The 22,047-nt window shown below is 35.2% G+C and overlaps 1 protein-coding gene across 4 annotated transcripts in view; it reads left to right on the plus strand.

Moving 5' to 3' along the window:
- The window catches only part of LOC128234572 (zinc transporter ZIP10-like), a 43,069-nt gene that overhangs the window by 13,168 nt on the left and 7,854 nt on the right, over positions 1–22,047 (plus strand). For 3 of the 4 annotated variants that reach the window (XM_052948866.1, XM_052948868.1, XM_052948867.1), the window contains exons 3-8: positions 34–262; positions 714–883; positions 12,767–12,949; positions 13,279–13,396; positions 14,039–14,074; positions 21,576–21,776. In XM_052948866.1, the coding sequence (XP_052804826.1) occupies positions 34–262; positions 714–883; positions 12,767–12,949; positions 13,279–13,396; positions 14,039–14,074; positions 21,576–21,776 (937 nt within the window). The remainder of the gene's footprint in view (positions 1–33; positions 263–713; positions 884–12,766; positions 12,950–13,278; positions 13,397–14,038; positions 14,075–21,575; positions 21,777–22,047) is intronic. The other variant, XM_052948869.1, reaches the window with a different exon arrangement.

Raw genomic sequence — 22,047 nt, forward strand, 5'->3', positions numbered from 1 at the left:
CTGTTACTAAAAAAATCAGCTTTATCTTTGTAGTGTTTTGATACGGACACGATGCTACGTCTTGTGAACACTGGCGTCACGGATGACATGATCAGCAAGGATGCATTCCGGGACTTGTGTCCAGTGCTTGTGTACCAAATAGATGCGGACACATGCCACAATCTCCACAACAATCTAGATCACCAGCATCATAGCCACCACCATGAACATGAAACAGGGGAGGTAACTTCTGGGGGAGGAATAGAGGGAGTGACAGCGAAAGGTTGGTTTTGTCAACAAATGTTTCAAGTAACAAAATAGAATTATTATTTTTAATTAAAAATGCATCCTTTTTTCATAATAGTTATACAAATGCATTTTTTTAATAGAGGGAATGCCTGCAAAAAGTTGATTTAATATATACAAACAAACCAAAAACAAGGCAAAACCATAAGAGACTTTTTCATTGAAAGAAATCAATACATCAGCAATGTAAAAACTGTAATCATTTGTACATATATTAGCAGAATACCGGTTTTATTCACTGTTTGTATGCATCTAAGGTGTTTTAGGTGAATACAAGACTGTACCTGTCCGTACTAATTATGTGTATTGAAATCTGCATAAATAGAATATTAAATTATAATTGTCTTTACCACATGGTATCTCTTACCTAGCCTTGAAAAAGAATTACTTTCTTCTGCTTAATCTAAAATGTCACATTTAATTTCCAGTTTGGGGATTTAGCTGTATTGCAGTGGTGATAATATCACTGGTTGGGTTGCTTGGCGTTGCTGTGATACCTATAATGCAGAAAGTCTTCTACAACCACATGCTGCAGTTTCTGGTTGCCCTAGCAGTGGGGGCACTGGCTGGCGACGCCCTTCTTCATCTTTTGCCACATGTATGTATTGATAAGTGTGCAGAAATATCCTTTTTCGGTTTGGGTGTCAAAAGTGCTAGATTTCAGGGAGAGGCCTTTTCTATAGTGCCCCAGATTGACTATTGGACCCATTCCCAGTTGGTTTTTTTGGTGCAATTTACTGCCGCCTTCTATTTGAGGCTGTCCTGTCCCCCTTGCGAAAAAATGTCCATTTTTTCCCCCCAATTTTTTTCCCCAATTTGAATACTGTAGATGACGTTAATGAATAAATAAAGTAATGAATTTTTTTAAATATACCGTAAATGACCGCATAAGACGAAAGGGGGTATTAAACGCAAACAAAAAAATCCGTAAAAAATCTGAGAAAAAAACTTTAAAAATCTGAGAAAAAAACAATTAATCCATGTTTTAGGTTAAAGGACGCATAGAAAATATGTCCAAAACGTCTGTCAATTTCGGCCACCATGTTTGTTGACAGTGACTAAAAAAAATAATTGTGAAAATGGCGATGGTTATCTTTAAAACCAAACAACGATAATGCAAAATATGTTTCATTTTAATTCGTTTTGTGTTAGGAAAGGGACTGAAAAGAACTGAGTGTGACCATTCATTTATATTGTACAGGTTTGTTCTCAAAATGTCAACACCTACAGAAAAGAATAAAGTTTGCGGAAAAGTGCGAAAAAACAAAGCCATTATCGCATCAGTATTGGTATGTTAAACAGAACTAAAGGCAGTGTGAGTTTTTCACACCTTATCGTAAAACTGACAAAAAATATTTTGACAGTGCCAAACTTTGCTTTTTTATATGCATGTTTAATTATTGTTCAATTCAATTTATTATTCAAAACAATATTGAATAACTTTAATCGAAAAATATTTTTGTTTAAATTATAAACGTCTTACGATATACCGTATCCCGATCTTCAAACTGCCGTTTTAACCCGTATATACTCGATCAATATGACGTGAGTAACATCCTTTTCTACATAAATCTAAACAAACTCTTGGCTTGAAATCGACCTCAGAAAAAAAGTTCAAAAAATTGTTACTGGGTATTATACGCAGGCATTTTTTTACATCGAAATCTGAGGGAAAAAAGTGTGTCTAATACCCAGTCATTTACGGTAAACAAAATCTTGACAAAACTTACTCTTTCACAGCATAAAAATTAGAACATGTATATTTACCAAATATAATAGCTATTTTGACCTGATTTTTAGCTCCACTGGCCGAAGGCCATGGAGCTTATGTCGTCACAGATTGTCCGTCGTGAGTGCGTGCGTGCGTGCGTAAACTTTTACTTTAAACGACATCTCCTCTGAAACTGATAAGCGGATTTTGACAAAACTTCACAGGAATGTTCCTTTGGTGGTCCTTTACCAAAATTGCTCAAATGGTTCCGGTCCATTGCACAATATGGCCGCCAGAGCTAAAAATAGCAAAATCTTTAAACGACATCTCCTCTGAAACGGTTCGGCAGATTTTGATGAAACTTGACAGTAATGTTCCTTAGGTGGTCCTTTATTAAAATTGCTCAAATGGTTCTGGTCCATTGCACAATATGGCCGCCACAGCTAAAAATAGCAAAATCTTTAAACGACATCTCCTCTGAAACGGATAGGCAGATTTTGATGAAACTTGACAGAATTGTTCCTTGGGTGGTCCTTAACCAAAATTGCTCAAATGGTTCCGGTCCGCTGCACAACATGGCTGCCAGGGCAAAAAAATAGAAAAACCTTTAAAGAACATCTTCTCAGAAACCGATGATCAGATTTTGATGAAACTTAACAGAAATGTTCCTTGGATGGTCCTTTATCAAATTTGCTTCAATGGTTTCGGTCCACTGCACAAGATGGCCCCCAGAGGTAAAAATAGAAAAACCTTTAAACGACTTCTCCTCAGAAACCGATGATCGTATTGCAATGAAACTTGACAGAAATGTTACTTGGGTAGTCCTTAACCAAAATAGCCCAAACAGTTCCGGTCTGCTGCACAACATGGCAGCCAGAGCTAAAAATAGGAAAAACCTTTACACCACTTCTCCTCAGAAACCGATGATCAGATTTTGATGAAACTTGACAGAAATGTTCCTTGGGTGGTCATTAACCAAAATTTGTTAAATGGTTCCAGTCCACTGCACACCATGGCTGCCAGAGCTAAAAAAAAAAAAAAAATTTAAACGACTTGTCGTCGAAACCGATGACCTTTTTTCGATAAAACTTGACAGAAATGTTTGTTTGGTGCTCCTTTACTCAAATTGCCCAAATCATTTCGGTCCACTGCACAACATGGCAGCCAGAGCTATTAAAGTAAAAAATTTTTTTAGATAACTTCTCCTCAAAAATTGATGATTGTATTTCTATGAAACTTGACGAAAATGTTCGTTAGGTGGTCTTTGCTTGAACCTTTTGGCCAGTGGAGCACAGGCACTGATGTGCCTCTTGTTTTATTTTCCCAAAGTCAACTTTTTTCCCAATTTGCAAGGCACAGGCGGTAAAAATAATTCCAAAAAAATTCACTGATTCCCCTAGCAAAATAAATGATATTTTCCCCAATCTGTAGAAAAAATCCAAATCAAATGTAAAAAGAAATATATTTTTTATGAAAATATTTTTACTTAATGGTTCATTCAACATCCTAATGAATTGTGTGAGGTTAAGTTTTGAGGATTATTGAATTCAGAAATCTGTTTTTCATCACATTCAGATAATTGCAATATTTTACTGTCATGATTTATTGAAATAGATTTTTACACCCACACAGATTCATATTTCAGCAATTTCAAGTCTTTTAAATAGGAACAGTACCTCTCTTTTTTATAGTTTTCTCATTTGCAGGAGACAAAAAAGGTTGTTGTTATAACTGTACAATTTCCCAATTTTTTATGCTACACTATTTTTTTTTCTCAAATGGCATATTTCATGACGCAAATTTTCCAAAAAAGTCTTGGGGCTTTTTCCCAAAATGGGTAGAAAAAGGCCTGGATTTGCATGGGTCCTCTGGTACATAATGGGAAAAGCTGATTAACAAAATATTGTGCAGCATGTAATAGAATCAAGGCATTCTACTTGGGTGACCGAGAAGTTAACTTTTGTATGACCTCATTTCCTTGACTAATAGTTATATACACCTGTCCGGTTGACCGAGAACGTAGTTTTTGTATGACCTCATTTCCTTGACTTATAGTAATATACACCTGTCCGGTTGACCGAGAACGTAGTTTTTGTATGACCTCATTTCCTTGACTTATAGTAATATACACCTGTCCGGTTGACCGAGAACGTAGTTTTTGTATGGCCTCATTTCCTTGACTTATAGTAATATACACCTGTCCGGTTGACCGAGAACGTAGTTTTTGTATGGCCTCATTTCCTTGACTTATAGTAATATACACCTGTCCGGTTGACCGAGAACGTAGTTTTTGTATGACCTCATTTCCTTGACTTATAGTTATATACACCTGTCCGGTTGACCGAGAACGTAGTTTTTGTATGACCTCATTTCCTTGACTTATAGTTATATACACCTGTCCGGTTGACCGAGAACGTAGTTTTTGTATGACCTCATTTCCTTGACTTATAGTTATATACACCTGTCCGGTTGACCGAGAACGTAGATTTTGTATGACCTCATTTCCTTGACTTATAGTTATATACACCTGTCCGGTTGACCGAGAACGTAGTTTTTGTATGACCTCATTTCCTTGACTTATAGTTATATACACCTGTCCGGTTGACCGAGAACGTAGTTTTTGTATGACCTCATTTCCTTGACTTATAGTTATATACACCTGTCCGGTTGACCGAGAAGGTAGTTTTTGTATGGCCTCATTTCCTTGACTTATAGTTATATACACCTGTCCGGTTGACTGAGAACGTAGTTTTTGTATGACCTCATTTCCTTGACTTATAGTTATATACACCTGTCCGGTTGACCGAGAACGTAGTTTTTGTATGACCTCATTTCCTTGACTTATAGTTATATACACCTGTCCGGTTGACCGAGAACGTAGTTTTTGTATGACCTCATTTCCTTGACTTATAGTCGGCTAAAACACGGTATTTGTCCACCTAAGTGTCTCACCAAGGTGGAAAAATGAACTTCCATGCAGGGCCATGAAATTTTGTGCATTTTTAGTTTAAAGTTTCAGTCATTGGAAATGATATTTGTTTTCCTACAGTCGCTTTTATAAATTTATTTTTTTGGCGACTTTTACATACAGGTCAGTGTAAGGTTACAGACACTACAACAGGCATATATATAACAACAAAGATTTTAATGGAAACAAGTCTGTATTATTCAGGTTAACACAGAAAACTAACAATTAGAATGTTAACAAACAAATGCATAAAATCTCTGCTTGAGATAAGCATGAAAAAAAACATATTTCATCCCAGTTGCGATGAACTCTAAAAATTGACAAAAATGATCACACAACTTTAACTGTAACTTTTAAAGTTTGTAGAACCAAGTGCCCCAAGCACATTGTTTTTCTAAAATAAACACTTTTCCTATCAAGTATAGTCAGTTTCTGCTGTTTATATCAATAGAACATATTTTTTGTATGAGATAGAAATAGACTGCACTACGGTTACGGACTCTACACATTGTAAGAACCAACACATGCTCAACATTTTCTATTTGAAATACACATGTTTGTGTATTTTCAACAGATTAACTTTAACTTTGCTGAGTTCCTGTGTATTGAATTTAAAATGACCTCTTTCATTGACAAGTTCAGGAGCTTCTAGCTTTGAAATGATATGTTCTGTTGGCTCCTGAGAAACGTCTGACTTCTCAGGCCACACATATGCGTTTCCAGCTTTCTTCATATATTTAAGCCCATATTCTGTTTCAGATTTACTTGTAATTTCAGCAACGTAAACACTTATGGGTCCTTTTCTCGGTTTGAGCCCAACGGTAACAAAATCACCAGGTTGAAAGGCTGTATCTTGTTGGGATGTTGTTGCTGCTGTCTCTTCTATTTTTCTCCTCTTGGCTTTTGGTTGCTTGGTCTCCGATTTTCTTTTCAAAGTTATTTGTTTCTGTCCTTTTGATTGTTCTTTGCAGGTTGCTTTAGGCTGCTCCTTGTTAGATGGTTGTTTCTTCTTTACATTTAGTTTTTCTTGGACTTTACTAATAACATCAAGGTTTCTTTTCTCCCACTTATTAACTATGTCTACATTCTCACATTTTGATGTTACACCATTCACACAAGCATCACAGTAACAACTACGGTAAGTTTCCTTGAGTTCAGCTCATAGCCTTTACCAACAGACTTAACAGAGTGCAGCTTCCGTGTTCCAGTTAATGTTTGTACATTTGTTTCTGGTCGGTTTCTATTCACATTTTCAACAAATACAAATTCTCTTCTCGACAGAGTGCTTTTTACAGTGTCCACTACTTCCATATTCAGAGTTTCTTGACAAAATTGGTAAACGTCTTCAGCATTACCAAGAACTTTCCTGTTACTTATTACAGCACGATAACAAGCATTCTTTACAGTTGCACCCAACCCATCACAGACATTCTTTCCATGAGACGTTTCAAAGTAGTTTCGAGTCATTTTGGGCTGCTTTCTGAGACTGATATCAGCAAACGCCTTTTTCCCCTTGTACTGGGCTGCACACTCATCAGTCCACTCGTGGAGTTCACCAATCTTCACCCCTCTGCTTTCTAGTAATTTAATGGCTTGATTCTCGAAGACAATTGCTAAATCCGCATCATGTTTGGTTTCTTCACTTATTCCAATGATGGCATGTTTTACTGTAACATCTTTGTCATCAAGACTTTCTTTATAGTAGCACATCATTGGATGTACAGTTACCTGGTTTCTATCAAAGAACCCTGACTGCACTTCACTTTGGAAGACACATGCATAGTTCTCACTGAAATCCATTACCATGGCTACAGATCCCTTTGTTAATTTCTCTACACATACACCCATTTGTTTCTGTTGCCAGGATGCTCTAAATGCATGCTCTGGGTACACCATCATGTCTTTCTCTAAAGCTGTCAAAAACACTTTGAAATCAGCTTCTTTGGGCACACAAGAAACGCAGCGCTTTACTTTGTCATATTTCTTTATTTCAATGCTTTCCCATTGATACCATGACACCATCCCATCTCTGTTCTTTTCTTCCATAGTCGCCAAATACTTTTGAAGGCCTTGTACTCCACATTTTTCACAATTTCTTGACACACATTTTAAAGATGGCTCTTGTTCATAGCTGCAGAATGTTGCATCACTCAGACTCTTCTTATCAATCTTAATGTCTTCTGTCATGTCAGTCTCTTTTACAACTCGTTTCAATGTTGTAAGTGCTTCTACTTTCAGGGCTACATTACAACAAGTCTGGCACAGGCATGACCGTCTGCTTGTCTCGGACACTTTCTTTACATTAACTGGTTTTAGTTTGCTGAATGATGTAAGTCCTAATTTATGATTGGGGTTTTTTGTTTTGTATAACTTGTGTGCTTCTTCTAGTGTCATTGTCATCACATGTTTCTGTAGTGTTTCTTTCATACCAGTCTGAGTTTTGATTCTAACAACATCACGTTTGGATGGCACCTCTCTGCTAATTTCAGCACTCAGGTAGAACTCTTTCACTGATTGTTTCACATGATCACTTATCACATCACATCTTGTTTTTCTCTGTTTCTTTTTCCACCATTCATTTCTCATATTCCTTGTCTTGTAAGACACATTGAAATATTTACTAACTGTGATCTTTTTGTATTTCCTTAGTACTGATTCACGTATTACATCATATGCATGTTTCTTTTCTCTGTCTTTTCGAACACCAATGTTTACTTCGGAAATACTTTCTTTCATCAAGGAATTCACTATAGCATCTGCTACTTCAAGTTTCTTCTTACAAGCTGGTGTCATTGTTACTCCTTGGTCAGAAAGTACTTTGGATGTTGAAGGTGACTCAATAAGCTTCTTTAAAATGGCGGCTTTCTTCTTTGGTGTCCTAGGCAGAATGCCTTTCACCATTTGCGCTCGTCTGTATACTGTTGCACGGGATAAGTTACTTTTGTTCTGTCTGCTTTCTCCATGACTGTCATTTTCATCAACTGTGTTAACAATTGGAATTGTAGGAGACTTAAGTTTAATTCGCATTCTCCAGGCTTGTGTTCGCTTCACAGCTTTTTTCTTTTTTTCTTCCAGAGCCGGTTTCTTACTCTTTTTAACACCAGGATCTTCAGAAGAACATGTTGTTTTCATCTTTTTTCTCTGTCTGTATCTTTTCATTTCTTCAGCTTTTTTCTTTCTTAAGGAGGCTTTTAATTCAGGATCTGAATTGGCCATGAGTTTCACTTTCATTCGAGCTTCCTTCTTTCTTTCTGTGTCTTTCTTTTTGATTTCAGAATATTTTGTGGAGTTTTCTGTTTTCTGACGCATTCTCCATGCCTTGACTTTCAGCCTGTTTTTCTCCTTTTGCTTCTTTTCTATGTCTTCATTCTTTTCAGCATTCATTTCAGCATTTTTTTCAAGTTTCCGGGATCGCAGTGATGATTTTCGGCTCTCTTCTGTAAAAAGACATTCTGAATATTAATTAACCTTAAACGGTTGGGTTCAATGTATACCTTAGAATATTAATATATATGGTATATAAATCTTCATATAAAGACAGGTTTTGTGAAAAGAAAAACCTCAAAAGGTATAAATGTCCCTATATGGTTCAATTGTATTGTTTTGGTTCATAAAAATGTTTTTGAACATACTTACAGTAGACTTAGAAACAAGTGGCCGTATTTTGTAGAGTCTGTAACCTGAGTACAAGTACAAATCAAATATTACTTAAGCTTCAATTCTGTACATTTAACAAGTATCCACTGTGTCTGTGATCTGTATATTATAACACTGATTGTATTCATTGGCATACACGCCAATCTTTATGTAAAAATATTTCATCTCGGCTCCGTAATAGGCTACACAAAATGAAATTGTGTGTCATACTGTCATAGGATTTCCATTAAACAACCTGTTAAGACCATTTTAGTTTGTTATATGTTGGGCATGGCAATTTCAACAAATAAGCATCACAACATGTGCATTTCATGTGGACAATTGCATTAATTCAGGGCATCATGTACAGACATATGGTTTTGGTTACGGACCCTACGTAACATAGCATGGAATGTTTAGATAAGGATAATACATACCTAGAGCATCACTGGAACCAAAACCTTTAGTGTTTTCCATTTGAGAGGACTTCTTGCTGGAATCTGACCGACTATTACCCAAAATAAGCCATTTTCTTAGCTGATTCCATCATTACAGCTGGACTGTTGTATTTCTTAGAAAGGCGGTTGTTTTGGATGATGCAATAATTCATCACAAATAATGTTGCATCAGCCGTTTTATTGGTATTTTCCAATAGTTAAAAGATGATGCAATATTGCACAATAAAAAAATTGCTTTTACCATGAAAAAATATAAGGAAATATGCTATTGAAAACAATGGAAATTTCAAATCAAAATTTGAAGGCAGATTTTGTAGTGTCCGTAACATTAAATATGTAAAAAAATGCAACTTAAAATCAAAATATTCCAAAAATATTTCAGCCATTAAACATACTCATACAGAGGTTTTTATTTGTGGAATGCCACATTTCTGTCATTAATACATATGTAGATACAAACCCATGGTTACGGACTCTACAGATTTTTTAACCCTGAAAATCTTACAGGTGAACCTCCTTCTTTTTAAGAATGGGAATCATGAATGCCCAAAGCAACAAAAAATTGGAAGTTTGATTAATAATCAGTCTTACAAAACAGTTATCACTTGTAAATGGGTGAATTTTCAATGTTTTTCATGCATATAACAAGGGATACTTATTGTGATTTTGAAAAATTGGCAAAAGCACCACTTTATGTTAATAAGTCATATTATCTGTAATAATTTGTCTATTTTCTTGATTTACCCACCAAAATTTAGCACTTGAAATTTTCTATAAGCTGAGGTAATGCATTTTTTCCAAATCATCATGCAAAATAGATATATAACAGTTTGAATATATAAAAAAATCAAATGAGACAGCATAACGCTTCAAAATGGCCATTTTTGGGATATGTTTTTTGCTGTTACTCGAATACAAATTGATATTTTCACTTGAAATTTGGAGGCCAGCAGGAGTGGACTAGGTTACATGCTTTGGCTGCAAAGAATTAAGTTTGAAATCACACACTTTCCTTCAATCTATGTATAACAACCAAAACATATAAAATGGACAAATACCGTGTTTTAGCCGAGTAATATACACCTGTCCGGTTGACCGAGAACGTAGTTTTTGTATGACCTCATTTCCTTGACTTATAGTAATATACACCTGTCCGGTTGACCGAGAACGTAGTTTTTGTATGGCCTCATTTCCTTGACTTATAGTTATATACACCTGTCCGGTTGACCGAGAACGTAGTTTTTGTATGACCTCATTTCCTTGACTTATAGTTATATACACCTGTCCGGTTGACCGAGAACGTAGTTTTTGTATGACCTCATTTCCTTGACTTATAGTTATATACACCTGTCCGGTTGACCGAGAACGTAGTTTTTGTATGACCTCATTTCCTTGACTTATAGTTATATACACCTGTCCGGTTGACCGAGAACGTAGTTTTTGTATGACCTCATTTCCTTGACTTATAGTTATATACACCTGTCCGGTTGACCGAGAACGTAGTTTTTGTATGACCTCATTTCCTTGACTTATAGTTTTATACACCTGTCCGGTTGACCGAGAACATAGTTTTTGTATGACCTCATTTCCTTTACTTATAGTTATATACACCTCTCCGGTTGACCGAGAATGTAGTTTTTGTATGACCTCATTTCACTGATTTATAGTTGTACACCTGTCCGGTTGACCGAGAACGTAGTTTTTGTATGACCTCATTTCCTTGACTTATAGTTGTACACCTGTCCGGTTGACCGAGAACGTAGTTTTTGTATGACCTCATTTCCTTGACTTATAGTTGTACACCTGTCCGGTTGACCGAGAACGTAGTTTTTGTATGACCTCATTTCCTTGACTTATAGTTGTACACATGTCCGGTTGACCGAGAACGTAGTTTTTGTATGACCTCATTTCCTTGACTTATAGTGGTACATCCTTCCGGTTGAATATATATATACAGGTGTATATAACAAATTCAACAATGTACCTTTTATATTGTTAAACTAAAGCAAAATGTAAAAGATATATAGCGTCAAGAATTTGACTCTTACGAGGCTTTGCTACAATTATTTATAAGAAGGCCGTAAAACTTAAACATGATAGTGTAATAAATCATAAAATCACATTATATTTGGAAACTGGAAACCCTGAATTTTATTTTAAGGATGAGTGAAATATCAATAGCAAAAAAACAGATTCGTGTTTCATATCATATATCTGAAAAGTATGTCCTCATTGTCAAAGTTGTCCTCTCTCAGCTCTCGTGTATAAATAGGCGTTAACCCTACCGTTTTTATAGTCTGTTGATAAAATAAAACTGAAAAAAATTAGTGTGTGTTTTAATATGTTTTTTAAAACCTTTAAGGCTGCACTCTAAAAGATTGAACGTTTTCACATCTTTTTTATTTTTTGTCTTGGAACATTTTTGCGAAAATGCATGGAAACCAGTTATATAAGACTGCTCACAAAAAATTAGATCGCAGATGGTTATATTTAAGGTAAAAAATTGATGTTTTTTATGCATTTTTCTTAAACCGTAAGTAACATTTTAAGCCATAAAAAAAAAAAATTCAAAAGGAAACACGAAAATCTGCGATTTGATCTTTTGTCAGCAATCTTTTATCATTAGTTTGCATATATTTACGCAAAAATTTGCACTTTCCAAGACAAAAAATAAAAAAAAGTTTGAAAAAAGGGTAAATTTGTGCGAGTGCAGCTTTAAAGCTTTATAAAGAATATTACTTGAACACCTTTCCCCAATGATGACAATAATGTGCTTACATAAAGCCTTAGAGCTGCACTCTCACAGATTTACCATTTTGACAACTCTTTTATTATCTTGGAATGGTACAATTTTTGCGTAAATATCTGGATACCAGTGATATAAGACTGCTGACAAAAGATCAGTTGCTGAGATCGCAGGTCATTACATGCAAACATAGAGAAATGTTATAACAAAAATACTTACAAAGTTTTTTTCATCTGCCATGTTGTTTATAATATCGTACGCAACTCTAATTGTAATACACATATGAAACAAATCAACAAATGGGAGGAGTTTTACAAATTAACAAACGATAACAGGTCTTTATGGAGATAATCCAATAACCGAACAGTATAAAGCAAATGTTTGATCGACTGATATTGATATCAAGGGCTTGTGTATAGATATGTGTCAGCATATATTGGTACAGCACTCGGTATCATGTCATCACTTCTTTGCTTCAGAAATCTGACACTGTCTTAATATAGTGTGTGGTTATGAGAGATACAGTATGACCTTGTGTTGACCTTGATACAGTACGACCTTGTATTGACCTTGATACAGTACGACCTTGTATTGACCTTGATACAGTACGACCTTGTATTGACCTTGATACAGTACGACCTTGTATTGACCTTGATACAGTACGACCTTGTATTGACCTTGATACAGTACGACCTTGTATTGACCTTGATACAGTACGACCTTGATACAGTACAACCTTGTATTGACCTTGATACAGTACAACCTTGTATTGACCTTGATACAGTACAACCTTGTATTGACCTTGATACAGTATGACCTTGTATTGACCTTGTTTTGTGAAAAAATGCATGTTGGAACATCATCCTCTTTATTTAACTGATTGACAACTTGTTTCAGAAATTGTTATGGAAATATGTGTTACTCCAGGACTGGTATAACCTACAATTATTTGTGCATTTCAGGCCATTGCTGGAGGTCATGGAGGGGAGGGAGAGTCTGATCATGGCCACTCCCATGGTGAGGATTCACACGCCCATGACCTTGGCCCCATCTATAAGGGACTTGGTGCACTAATGGGTATCTACTTCTTCTTCGTCATAGAGAGGATTCTTACCATCATAACAGAGATGAAGAGGAAGAGGAAGGTATAGCAGTTGAATGGCAAATCTTACTTGCTGAAATAGCCACTTAATATTTTCTTTTACAATAAACTAAGCAAGGTTTTTTTTGGTAGGTTGAAATTTGTTTCACTCAATCAATTTTTGAGCTTTTCGTAGTTGCTGATAATATTCAAGGGGTGTTTATAATAGGGGAATTACTAATTTAATGCAGATAAAAAGGCAGAATAATTTGAGTACATTAGAATGGAAATTGTTTCAGGAACCCTTAATATTATGAAATTTAACAACATATTTATTAGAATTGTAACTAGTATTTATAAATGATTTAACTCACGAAGTAGCATTAATTACAGAAGCTGAAGAACAGGAAGAATAACACGAAGGAGAGGGAAGACTCGGATCATGTGGGAGAGCGGCTGGCTCAGGCGGACATGTGTGACGAAATGTTGATGAGTATTCACCCTAACAAAGGTAAATAAACCTTCTTAGACTCTCCGTCACACACACACGCACTCGCACACGCACACACACACACACATATGTTGCTTTTCAAACACTGTTATAAAATTCAGTTGTAAGGCTGTTTGAGAACCTAAATAGCAATGGACAGTGTATGACTCTGAAACTTCACAAATTTAAAGCTTATATTGTCATGATTATTATATGGGCCAATAAGTTTGACTCTGCTTTTATTAGGTCATGTATGGCTTTTTCAGTAGGTGCAAGAAAGCATGCATGCAAACTGGTGTTGTTGTCATATAAAATGTATAGTTATGTTTTGTCTCAAAAGCACATTTGTATTGTTCTAATATATGTGCAGACTTGCATGAGTATGCAACACTGTCATAAAAGTCACATCATTATAGAAGCTTTTTCTGTTCTGCTTTCGGCATAAGCAGAGTTGATCAAAAAGTGAATCACATTCATTATATGAGTTCAGTTGCATTAGTCATACTCCTAGTTAATTTGCGTACCTGCGAAGCTAACTAAATACCATTTTACAAAATAAGAAATTTAATGTATAAATTACAAATACTTGTAGACCAACCTGCTTATGCGCACTTGAAAACATGACTTTGTTTGCTTTATTTGTCAGCGTCTTTATTCCTTTAGATGGCGAAGCAGAAATCATTGTTATGAACAAGTCAGGTACATTCCTATATGTATATATACCCTGGCATTTAACTACTCACATAACAAATTATATATATATATATATATTTCATTAGTAATAGTATATCTAGGGCAGTATTCATTAAGTTTCTTAAGTCATTTTCTAACAGGTCGATTTTTTAAAATTTTCATACTGAAAGTGTTTTACATAAAAGTGTGTTTATTTCAACAATGAAAATGAAAATAATGTATTCCAGAATTTCTTAATTTTTTTCTTTGATTTAAAGAGATACTAAAATTAAGAAAATGACTAAAGTTAGGAGATGACTTAAGAAGTCCTTGTTTTTAAGAAAAATGTAATGATATTCATAGCCTTGATGTTGTCAGTATTATTGTTAAACATTTAAACCATGGCCATAATTAAAATAAAAAAGAACGTTCAAGATATTATGCACTAGCCAATTGTAACCCCCCCCCCCCCCCCCCCAGGTCCGGGGAATAGCATCCCTGCCAAATGCCCCCCGCACCCCGGAGACCCTAGGTAAGGACCGCAACATTTGGCGCAAAGACAAACCCATAGCATTCACCTGGTACTGTGGGGCCACCTGAAAGGTAAAAACACCGACCATTTTCCCCTTCTATCCCCCGTTTACTCCCGTACCGGGGGGGGGGGGGGCGTGGTTACAATTGACGGGTGCATTATCATGAAACTTGGTGCATTATGACGTAACAGTGATTATAGACATCACTGTTCCAAGGCAGGTACCTCTGGCTTTAAAACTTGTAGAGTAATGTTCATTGATGGACTACAGTCAAAGCTGTTGGCTCAAACTCCTAAGGACTGGCAAAAAAAACCTTAAGCCTCTGAAGAATCGAGTCAAGCGGGATGGTTTACTTTCAGTATAAAGAAATCAGTCCTTTACATCTAGTTTGAGCCAACAAGGAATTTGAGCCAAGGGAGTTTGTGCCAATGGGATCTGACTGGATATTTAAGAAAAATAGATGGGTTGGCATCTCCTTTTGCGGCTATGTGTTCATTGACATTGTATGTGGTACGCAATGATACTTATTATGTCTTGTTTAGCTGCATGATATCTGTAGCCTGTATAACATGTTTATTGCTTATTCGGTCAAAATATATCTTCAAATATTAGCATGTATATTAGCATCAACTTACTTCACTCTTGTATTTTTTTCCATTTGCCAACAATTCTAACATGCTATTTATTATATGATGTGCATATCAAACGGTATTCCATATTCATAAAACCTTGACCACAATCAATATGTGTGCAAGATATTGCCATGTAACTTAAATAGAAGTAATGTGTTCAAGGCCCATTACTCTGGCTTTAAATATAATGGAGTTGTGCACCTTTTTTGGATGTAATAAAAAAAAACATTGCAAGAGTTGGCATCTGTTTAAAATACTCTTGATTGGCTGATTTTGAGCATTTTCAGCCAGTCAAGTTTTTCAAGAAAATAAGTTGAAGTATTTTCATTGTCTAGGCTAGGCATTGTTGTCATCAGCGAGTTCTTTGATTTGCAAAAACATTTAAACTTGACCACAACTCAAAGAACATTCGAAGATATTCAACTGAAGCTATATTGGTACATCTGCTGCCAGACACGACACAGAGTTACCCACCATGGCTCTTTATTCTATAATCAATTGTAGAGCTATTCCCCTTTTTACTGAAAAACATCAAACAAGCATTGTTTGCTCAATAGTATTCTTGTTCGTTATTAATTCAATAGTGAAACTCTCTGTTTTCAAATGTCTGCTTGTGTCTGAAATTACAGGATTTCCGCTGTGTAAGCTTCCTTATCTGTTACGCAAAAATAGGAAAGTATCTATCCGTGTCGTCTAACCTGATTTGAAAGAAGGTTATTAATAAGCATGTAACCTGCTGTTTTATTTTCAGATTGATTAAGTTTTCCTTATACACCTTTAATAGCATTCAGATAACTCAAGATTCTAGCTGTGAAGTTCTCCAAAAAATATTACTTTTAAAGCGATTTTCGCAACTTGTTTTTATCCCTTTTTGTACAGTCAATTTAATCTGATTCATACGCAAGCTTATAACAAAAAGTGTTCCCCTTTTGGTAAAAAACTGGAATTAATTGCATCACACTTTTGATGATAGACATTTCATTTGATAGTGTATTTATTTAGGAACATTAAACCAGACATATCATTCATTTCAATATCCTGACATTGCCACTCATTAGGATAACTTTCAAAGATTGCATGTGAATAGATGAATAATTTGTTTTCTCTTTTTATCAAATAAAGCACTTACGTGGACTGGTGCACACACAGTTCAGAATATCATTTAAGAGAAAACCAATAGAAGACCAGTGTCTAGGAATGGGACAAAAAATGGTGTTTTGGGATAAATAATTCCAAAAAACAACTTTGCTCTTGAAAGAAACTCTGCTGGTCTTATTTCATATAAATACTCAAATGGATTTTATTAAATAACATTTATATGATATTTAAATTAAGGTGTCTGATTTGGATTTCAATAAAAAAAAAAGTAAAACCATAGAGAAAGTTCAGTGACATTTGCAATTTGGATCAATTAATAATATCAAAAGATTTTGCATTTATAAGTGTTTACTTTTTTATTATATCATCATATGAATCGTGTGTTGCATTAAAGCCGAATTTAATGAAGCAGCGGAATCACACATCTTTTGGAAGATTTCAGTTGCAAAACAATTTTTTTTTACCAAGACGTCACAACACTGTTTTTTTATTGAAAATAAATTATACTCCCCTGGCAGCTGTTCAAAAGTTAACAGAAATAAATTTGATACCTAGTATGATAAAAATATGTGCCTGTAACAAAAGCAATCATTAAAATGTCATTAATATAAAATGTCAAAGGCCCAAAACAACTGCAGACAGGGAACCAAATTATGACGTCATGCTTGTTAATTTGATAAACTGCAATTCTTATCAATTAAGTTAAAGGGTGATAGGCAATTTCATTGGCTGGAAATGTACCAATTAATTTGATTCTTGTACCTTTAAAAAGGATCCTTTTTTTTTTTTTTCTTTTTCTTTTTTTTTGATACTCCTAAATCCTCAACTGCCATCCTTTCGCCCCACACCATGGCTTCCTCTGGTCATCACAGCGTCTGGCTGTACTTGGGAGGGTAAATGGACTGTTAGGGTACTAGCCAGGATCTTGGCTAAATTTTAAGTCTGCGGGTTTCTATTGTCTTGTTATCATGCAGTAAAATGTACTTGCCCAAGCCCTTGTATGCCATTATGTTGCAAAATATATGAAAATAAAAAACTACTTAGAACTCATATATTAGATTAACAGCATATATATTCAGAATTAAATTAAGCACAAAATTAATACTATTGCTTGCATCTTATCATAGCAGTTCACATTGAATGGCTCAAAATGCCCTGCTGCGCAGTTAATAAAGTTGGCTTAAGTCCAGTCCAATTTATTTTCAAGATAAAACTTCCTGTTCAATAAAAGGTGCCTTCAATGTTTTCTATTGGTGATAAAAGCACTAGAGCATCGTTTAGTTATTGGTGAAAAAACCAATACTCATGATAACTGAAGAAATATTAAGTTAAATGTGATTAAATAAATATATTAAAAAAATTATTTAAACGTAATACTACTGTTTTTGGAAGGAAAACAACTGTTATAATTTTCCTTTAACTCCTAGACTTAAGTTTAACTATGTTGGTAATGCCCATTATCAGTGTTTGCACAGACTTGAATTTTAGGCTGGTGGATGAAACATTTTGCCTTGAAACTGCTTGAAAATGGCTTGTATTTTAGGAAAGAGTCCTTAAATTTCCTTTTTTTACTTCAAATGAAATGTTCTTAATAAAAATATCCATCTATAAAAAAATTCTGACTAAGTGGGCACTTTGTTAGTAACTCTTTGCTGTTCAAATCTGTTGGCATGCGTTTGACAGCATTGGTATGGTTAACTATTTGCTGTTCAAATCGTTGGCATGCGTGTGACAGCATGGGTTAATGGTTAACTACTGTGAAATCATTAATGTTCGTGGGCATGAAATTTCGTGGATTACCGGAAAAAAACAATTTCGTGGGTACTTGAATTCGTGGATTTTCATTTTTGAAAAAAAAAATCGAAGATGCGATCGTCCTAGATCGTCTGCATAATATCCACGCGCTGGCCCGTGATTTCCGTCTTCTACGTCACTCGGTTTATGACACTCGCTAATGTGGTACAACATGCCAATTAGTGCATATACCCATGTCACTTATCGATTTAATTGGGAATAAAGGTAATAAAAGAAGATGTACTCTGATCATAAATACAGATAGGGGAAGCCATTGAATGCCAATCAAGAATCTTGCAAACTGTGAAAACACCGAAAAGGTGCGTATATTGTCCCCTTCGGTGCTTAGTAACCTTCAATGTACTAGTAATCGATTAATTATTTGATTAAATAAAAAAAATCGAGTATGGACACTCATCACACACATCTTGTAAACTTGGAGATTTTCATTAACAGCACACGTTTAAACACGTGCTTATAACTGTCATTTGCTGCATAAAACACATTTAATTGATTTGGTTCATTATTTGTTAAAGGCAGTTATAATATATTAACAGAATAATGATCGTAAGTTATACAGTGAGACAGGTTTTAACACTGTATACTGCGACCTCTGTAAATAATATACTAGAATATGTACGTAACAAGGCATTTGAAAAAGTGAATAAAGGGTTTATATTACGTGGGATCTTGAATTCGTGGATCACCCAACCCACGAAAACCACGAACATTAATGCCCCACGAACATTAATGATTTCACAGTATTTGCTGTTCAAATCTGTTGGCATGCATGTGACAGCATGGGTTAATGGTTAACTATTTGCTGTTCAAATCTGTTGGCATGCTTGTGACAGCATGGGTATGGTACGGCTTTTAAACTGTAGTGATCAAATTACATGAGCTCTGGTTCAGTCTATTTCTGTTTTCAGTTTTACTGTCAATATGTCTTGCATTTTCAACAAAAAGCGTTTGTTTGCTCATCCTTTGTTGGTTGATCATAAACACAAAGCAATGTGTAAACATTGCATAAAAAGTTATTGGCAAGTATAGTTGTCTGGTTAACGCAGTGGTTATTGCACTCGCTTTTCACCAAGGTTTGATTCCCAGCCTTGGCGCATATGAGTTTGGTTAGTGGTCACCAAGCCAGACGAGTGGGTTTTCTCTGGATATCCGGTTTCCCCCATAACACAAAACCACACCCTGGCGTAACATCGGGCCAACTTAGTATAAGTTAGCATGACTTTCTTTACATTTGTTGTAAATATTTTTAATGTTTAAACTAAAGGTTATTGACATCAGTTCAATGGGTGTCAGTCTGTACTGAAATCTCACCTTAAGTTTAACAAGTTTCTATGTCACAAATATGGGTTAATTTCATAGCTTGCTATAAATGATAGTAGCCTCTTGTGTGTAATATTGTAGGTAATCAAATCCTTCAAGCCCATAAAATTCATGAGATTGACTTACATCTTTGTAATAAAAGTAAATCAGTTCACATGAATGACCTTGCATACATTTAGATTTCATGAACAATGTCGGTCAAGTTTTGAACTACAAACCATGATAATGTTAGTGGGTAGTTGGTTTGATTCTTGGACTTGAAATAATACTGAAACCTTCAACTCAAAACTTGAAAGGATTGCGGAGTATTTTCTGTAAATATATCAATCGGCATTTTTCTGCCCCTTCTTACCTCATTTACATAAACCACTCCCTGACATGCTTCTTCTCTTTTCATATGAACTAAGCCATCATTAAATTATCATGATGTGACTCTGCATCAATCTATCAAGTGAAGTTCAATTCAAGTGCAACCTCTATAGCCTGTGGGCCGACTTCACGCATTCATGAAACCGACTACCACTATCAGCGGCTTTGTGTATACTTTTTTGTATCACTTTTGGGCTTACTTGTAACTCAGATGAAATGCCATTCCCTTCATAAGCATTCATACACGAACTGTATGCATTGGTTTCTCTTTAAACAACCAACTGAAGTCAAAGCTTAGATTGTTCTCGCTAGGACCACATGGTGAGAAACAAAACTCGTTGAAGCGTTGAAATTGACTGTCTGACACCATTGTTGGTCGGTACCAGTTCACCATCTCTTAGCTGCCAATTCACATTACAATCATGCATAGTTTAATTGAAAGACGTTAACTTTGCAAAGGTTTAAGTACTTTTAGGTTACACAATACTATTAATATACCGTAAACTATAGCTTTGTTGTTCAAATTGTACATGTTGGGTCTAAAAATGACAACTGCCTGGTACATCTGTTAAAGAAATTAAGGTACTCGGGTCTAGCTTGATTACAACTGAGCCAACCTGACTGTTATATTTAAAATAGTGCCAGACAACTCGAGTGACAAAACATACAACAATAATGTTTGGAATATATTAATTAATTGTGGACCATCAAGTTTTACTAATTGATTATCAAAGATTTAACCAATGGTTGAATTTATGCATACATGTATTAACACTTTTAATATAATTGTTGGCTTCATTATTTCATTACTACAAAATTGTAATGTTCTTTAGCATCGTGCACAAACTTCAACCTTGGTCACTACTCAAAAACCGCTCAAGATTTGAATACGGAACTTAGTACAGTCATGTTACCTCAGAAAATATGCAAATGTAATGCAAGACCCATAACACTGACTATAATAAGTGTCCAGTAATAGGCCAACTTTTCCGAAAATAACTACAGACAAGTGTTTAGCATTTGCTCGGTGACACTCTTGTTTTACTTGTCTATGCTTTCATTGATATGGCTTTGACTTACAACATTCATTTCACACTGAGTTTTAGTAAGTGAGTTTGTGTAGATAAAACGTTTATACCATATTTGGTATTGTATAACACCCAAGGAGTTATGACATCATTGTTTACTTCAATATTGCGCTTCGATTGGATAAGCGGGAAGTATTTTAACCAATGACATACGACGTTACAAAAATCAGCTATTCTTTTATACAAGCGTTTGTTGTCGGTTACACTTATTTAAGAACAAATAGTCAATTGAAGAAGATACTGCTAATTTGTAATAGCAAAGAACTTTTTTTGTAAATGTAAATATAAGTATTGATCACATTTTTATTTTCGTTTATGCTGTGTGAGCGCAGTAGGGCAAGTGAGCAAATGACCAAGAAGCGCTAGCGCTTGCATTGAAATTGCTCACGTGCTGTACTGCGTTCATATAGTATAAACGCAAGAAGAAATGCTATCAATCCAATGGTACAAACCAGAATCAAACATAGAGAACCATTTAATTTAACAAAATGGCTGGTAAAAATTTAACACATTGTAATAAAATGATGATTATTTTATGTCAAACCGATAATAATATGTAATAGTGCACAAGAACATTAAACGTTTTTGTTATTTTTAATAAACTTTATTACTGGCTTCTTCCGGCTTAAAGTTTAAACATAATAACACAATGGTTATTTTTTGTATTTTACAGCATTGCAGGGCTATGCAGCGGAGGCCCACAGCGAACATTGCGCAATAAGCTTCGGCAACTCCAAAGCGCTTAACCACCAACATGGCTGTCATGATGCTGAGACTGCGATTGATGGCGAGGAGAATGACACGATGATCTCGCACAATAACAGCGCAAGCCACGGACATGGTCACGGTCACGGACACTCGCACTGTGCTGATGGTAAGTTTATACAATGTATTTAATTAAGCTTCATCCATTTGCTGGTTCGACCAGTGCGTTCAGAATTGAATGAATACAGGGCTTCCGTTCCAAAGTTGAAAGCTAAAAATGGAAGTTCAAAATATCAAAACCTTTTGTCAATATTACTTTAATGGTCACAATTTCAATCAGACTTTCAGTAAAATGATATATATATGTATACATATATTATAATATAAGTCCGAATTTGGCAAGTTAAAGTTGTCAATTATTTGATTTTTAACATAAATTA

Source organism: Mya arenaria, chromosome 5, assembly GCF_026914265.1.
Source record: "Mya arenaria isolate MELC-2E11 chromosome 5, ASM2691426v1".
NCBI lineage: Eukaryota > Metazoa > Mollusca > Bivalvia > Myida > Myidae > Mya > Mya arenaria.